The 5341-nt window shown below is 46.5% G+C and overlaps 1 protein-coding gene across 1 annotated transcript; it reads left to right on the top strand.

The window, feature by feature from the left end:
* Positions 1-4249: 4249 nt before the first annotated feature.
* Positions 4250-4675, top strand: LOC145797563 (uncharacterized). The gene has a single exon (XM_082884946.1). The coding sequence runs from the start codon at positions 4250-4252 to the stop codon at positions 4673-4675; it is 426 nt and encodes a 141-aa protein (XP_082741072.1).
* Positions 4676-5341: the final 666 nt, after the last annotated feature.

Genomic DNA, 5341 nt, shown 5'->3' with positions numbered 1-5341 from the left:
GACGACCTCAGCCGGGGTAAGGATAAAGCTCCTAGGGAGTTTATCTTTATCTATTAGAGAGTCTAGGATGAGCATTGAGCCAGAGTCCAAAAGAAGCTAGGTTTCTATAGAGATCAGGTTAGTGCTGGCTATAAAAGTAAGGCACCATCGTGAGTCTAAAGTACGCTTTTTGTATTCTGGCTAGTGAGTTAAAGCACTGTTTGCTATCTTTGAGAGATAACTGAGTACTGGCTTGATCGTCAGAGTGCCCCCGGATGGACGAACCATCGTTGGAGTCTTGTCTTTCTGTGACAGGTCGTTCGGGCGCAATCTATTATGTCGATGTTCTCCAGCTAAGTACTTGTTTGGCAGTGTGGTTAGAAAATAGCTCCCATAAAGATAGGAGAATAGATGGCCAACGATGGACAGAAAGAGAAGATTGGGGACGACATCCTTACTGGGAGTGGTAAACACATTGACCCTAATGTGGAGGAAGAAAACTGCAATGAAGAACCTCTGGAGAAGAATCCGGGAGAGAAAGACGTCGGCCAAGAGGGAGACGTACTAAAGAAGGCAGACCGCGCCGAGTATTATAACGAGAACGACCTCCAGGTGTGGACAGAAAGATGCCTACGGAGGGACGGCGAGATGAAAGGAATGGTGAACAAATTGGCAGACCTACAGTCGGTCGTCAGTTTCATGATGCAGAATAACGTCATGTAGCCACCGTTTCCATTACAAGATACACCGATTTCGGCGGCAAAGAATGATGCCCAAAAAAAGGGGTAGAAAATAGTTCATGCAGCCCCTCAGCATGACAAGACAAAGGAATATTCTCACCGACCTTCACGGGAGGTCGGGCTAGGAGAGTCGATGAAAGGAGAGTCTCTGAAGACACATTGTACCAACGAAACCAATGCCAAAGAACATCAAAATGTTCAAGGGAAGGAGCTTTGTTTCGACAAGACTAATGGAGGGAGGTCCAAGAGGACTCATAACGATACTGGGAGTAGCGCACCAAAAAGGCTGAAATTCATTGACAGCCGAGCTCCTAGACGGACCAAGGAGGATTTGAGGGATTACCTCCAGAGGAAGCGATAGGATGCCAAGGTAACCTCTCCGGTCAAGCCGAGAACACCGTTTTATATAGAATTGGACAAATTTAAGGCCCCGAACAGGTTCCACATGTTTAGATTCCAGATATACGACGGTAAGTCTGACCCTAACTTTCACGTCAGCTTGTACCTGAACTCAATGGCACTATACACCGGGAACGAGTTGTTGCTCTGCAAGGTGTTCCCCTCATCCTTTGGGGAAATCGCATCAAACTGGTTTCACAAGTTGTCGAAAGGAACTATGAAAAGCTGGGAAGGCCTGGCCTAGATGTTCGTGGCCAAATTTGTGACAAACAAACTACAGCCGTTGAGGGTGGACTCCCTGATGGCTCTGAGAATTGGCGAGGATGAAAGCCTCAGGGCTTATGCCAAGAGGTATTATGAGGTATTTAATCGAATACCAGGGTGCAACCAAGAGGTGGCTGTCATATCCTTTAAGAATGGCCTGAACGATGACTGTCTGCTTCGAAAATCACTAGCAAAGACACTGCCAAAAAGTATGGAGGAACTCATGGCTAGGACCGAGAAGTATGCGACAGCTGAGAAAGACACACCAGGGACAAAGGCGTCGAAACAAAAGAAAAGAAATGGCACGCCGAAACGAGGCTAAGGTAATATTGGATACAACAAGCAAGAGACAGGACTGAGGGCTGCACAGGCAGTCACTACCGTATTCCAAATTCCAGTTTACAAAGTCTTAGAAAGAATTCAGAATCAACCCTATTATAGAGCACCAGAGAAGATTCCTAGCGAATTTATGGGAAGAAGTCTAGGGAAGCGTTGTGCCTACCACAATGACGATGGGCATTTGACTCAAGGGTGCAGAGCCCTAAAGGCACATCTGGAAGACCTGGTAAGACAAGGTCATTTAAGGGACCTAGTAGATGAGGCCAGGACAAGGGAAGAACAAGCGAGACTGCCTCAGGTACCAACAGCACCGCCTCTACCAGCACCACAACCGTAAGCAGGCGAACCTCAAGTGATCAATGTGATTCACTCGATGGTTAATGAAAACGAGATACGTGGGGAAACTTAGAAGGTGAAACACTTACAGCATGTGTATCAGGTCCAGCAGAAGAGACCTAGGGCTGACGAGTGCTAGGGACCAATGGTGTCCTTTACTGAAGACGACCTAGAGATGATGCAGTATCCACACAACGATGCCTTGGTAATATCCCTCAAGATTAGAGAGTGCCAGGTAAAGCGCATTCTGATCGACCAAGGCAGCTCTTCTGACATCATGTATGTTAGATGTTACAAGGAGCTTGGCCTTCACCAAGATGATCTAGAACAATCCAACGATCCAATGGTTGGGTTCAACGAAATGCCGACGTGGCCCCTGGGAGCAATAAGTTTGGAGGTGCATGCTGGCACCAAGAAGGTAAACACGGAGCTCATAATAATTGACACTCCCTCCCTCTACAATCTTATCCTGGGAAGGCCATGGCTGCATGCAATGGGGGCTGTTCCCTCAACACTACACCAGCTGTTGCGGTTCCCAACAGAACATAAAATTGAGGAACATGGAATTGAGGAGGTCAGAGGGGATCAGGTGCAGGCAAAGAATTTCTCCATGGCAGCAATGAAATCCACCTACAACATACGAGAAGCAGAAACAGTAGAGATTGAAAACGAGGACATGGAGGTCTTGGATGACGTCGGCAAGGAACCAGCCGACAAAAGCGAGGAAGCCCTAAAAAAGATCATGGTCTAGCAAGGAGATAAAGAGCTCTTCTTTCTTCTTGGCTCAGGCTTGGCCGAGGAAGAGGAAAAAGAGTTAGAGGTGTTCTTGAGAACAAACATTGAGGTGTTTTCCTGGACACCATACGAGATGCCTGGCATTGAACCCGAGGTCACTTACCATAAACTGAATGTTGAGTGGTCGGCCAAGCCTGTCATTCAACGCGCTAGAAGGCGGACGTTAATGCATGTTGAGGCAATAGAAAAGGAAGTGGATAAATTGCTAAAGGCCAAAGCCATTCGAGAGGTAAACTATCCAACATGGTTATCAAACACAGATGTTATGAAGAAGAAGAATGGGAAGTGGAGGGTCTACGTGGACTTCACCAGCCTGAATAAGGCTTGTCCCAAAGATAGTTTCCCACTCCCCAAGATTGACCAATTGGTGGATGTCACTTCAGGGCATGGAAGGATGAGCTTCTTGGACGCCTACAAGGGGTACCATCAGATAGCGATATACCCCCCTGATGACAAGAAGACTGCATTTATCACCCCAAAAGGGCTATATTGCTACAGAGTGATGCCTTTCGAGTTGAAAAATGCAGGAGTAACTTACCAGAGATTGGTGACTAAGATGTTCAGACATCCAATAGGCAAAACAGTTAAGGTATACATTGATGACATGGTCGTAAAGACCAAAGAACCTGAGGATCATCTGGCCGACCTGAAAGCAGTCTTTGATATCCTGAGGACATTTCGCCTCCGACTCAATGTGTCAAAGTGCGCATTTGGAGTTGGGTTAAGAAAGTTCCTGGGATACTTGGTTACTAGAAGGGGCTTTGAGGTGAACCTAGATTAGATCAAGGCTATCTTGGACTTGAAGAGCCCAACATCAGCAAAATAAGTGCAGATGTTGACTGGAAGGGCTGCAACCCTGAATAGGTTCATAAGCAGAAGTTCTGACAAACGCAAACCTTTCTATAGTTTAGTAAAGAAAGTCACAGACTTCTTGTGGACAAAAGGGCCGACTTGAAAAAATACTTGGCCACAGCTTCAGTTCTCTCAAATCCAGTACCTGGAGAGAAGCTGTTCTTATACTTGACGGTTTCAGAGCATGTAGTGAGTGTAGTGGTAATCAAAGAAGAAAATGGAGAACAGAGGGCAGTTTACTATGTGAGTAAAACCTTAGCAGATACAAAGACCAGATACTTACCCTTGGAAAAACTGACACTGGCCATAGTAATGGCCTCCAAGAAACTGAATCATTACTTTCAAGCCCACAAGATTGTGGTATTAACTGAGCATCCCTTGAAGTCCCTGTTGCAACAAGGAGATCAGACAAGCAGGATAGCCAGATGGGCAGTGGTGTTGGGCCAATATGACCAGGAATTCAGATCCAGAATAGCAATCAAAGGCCAGGTTTGGCCGACTTCGTGGCCGAGTTCACACCTGGCGCCATCCCATATCGGGCTCCGATGAGTCGCGATTTAGGATGTCCAGGTGAACAGGAAGAAACCCAGCTGGGGATAGCAGAACAGGAGAAAGAAGAGAAACTCAGACCCTGTGATATTTACATCGACGACTCCTTCCGCCTGTTTGTTGATGGGAGTTCAAATCGTCAGGGAGCGGGGGCAAGAGTAGTGCTAGTGTCGCCAGATGGGCGGATGTTGGAACAATCTATTCATTTGAGGTTTAAAGCCTCAAACAACGAAGCAGAATACGAAGCACTGATTGCAGGATTGAAGTTGGTAGCAGCAATGAAAGCCGACGAAGTGGTGGTCTTCTGTGACTCCCAGCTTATCGTCAACCAGGTAACTGGCGAATATGCAGCCCAAGATGAAAGAATGATGGCCTATGTAAAGGAGTTTGTCAGACTGGTAGCCTTATTCCAGGATTGTTGACTACAGTAAGTTAGCCGAGATGACAACAGCCTTGCTGACGCCTTCGCAAAACTGGCCAGTGCAATGAAATCAGGAGAGCCAAAGACAATAATGGTTGACTATTTGTCAGGCCCAAGTGTAGAACCACTGAACACAGAGTATGAAGCAATGTGTGTGGAGATGGGACCAAGTTGGATGGATGCAATAGTAGTGTTCCTTAGAGATGAGAAGTTGCCAGATGACCACAAAGAAGCACACAAGACAAGACTGAAGTTGGCGAGGTTAGCCTGACAGCAGAAGGACATCTCTACAGAAGGTCCTTTACTAGTCCTCTTTTGAGATGTGTACATCCTTCCCAGGTTAAAGACTTCCTGTATGAAATACACGAAGGAGTATGTGGAAGCCACGCTGGGGGCAGGTCACTTGCTCATAAGGCTATCACTCAGGGGTACTGGTGGCCTTATATGCAGAAAGATGCTAAAGCTTATATCAGAAAGTGTGAGAAGTGTCAGAGGTTTGCACCTTTGATACATCAACCAATAGCAGATTTAAACTCAGTGTCCAGCCCTTGGCCATTTGCCCAGTGGGGCATGGATCTTGTTGGACAATTGCCTCAAGCAATTGGACAAAGGAAGTTTCTACTAGTAGCAACAGATTATTTCACAAAACGGGTTGAAGCTGAACCCC

This window comes from Camellia sinensis, chromosome 8 (genome assembly GCF_055761805.1).
Source record: "Camellia sinensis isolate YWXY chromosome 8, ASM5576180v1, whole genome shotgun sequence".
NCBI lineage: Eukaryota > Viridiplantae > Streptophyta > Magnoliopsida > Ericales > Theaceae > Camellia > Camellia sinensis.
The sequence above is the reverse complement of the archived record's forward strand: the minus strand, read 5'-3'. Positions and strand labels throughout refer to the sequence as shown.

Bases quoted from the DNA above. Each gene is read 5' to 3' on its own strand.
- LOC145797563 (XM_082884946.1), top strand. From the start codon at position 4,250: ATGAGTCGCGATTTAGGATGTCCAGGTGAACAGGAAGAAACCCAGCTG.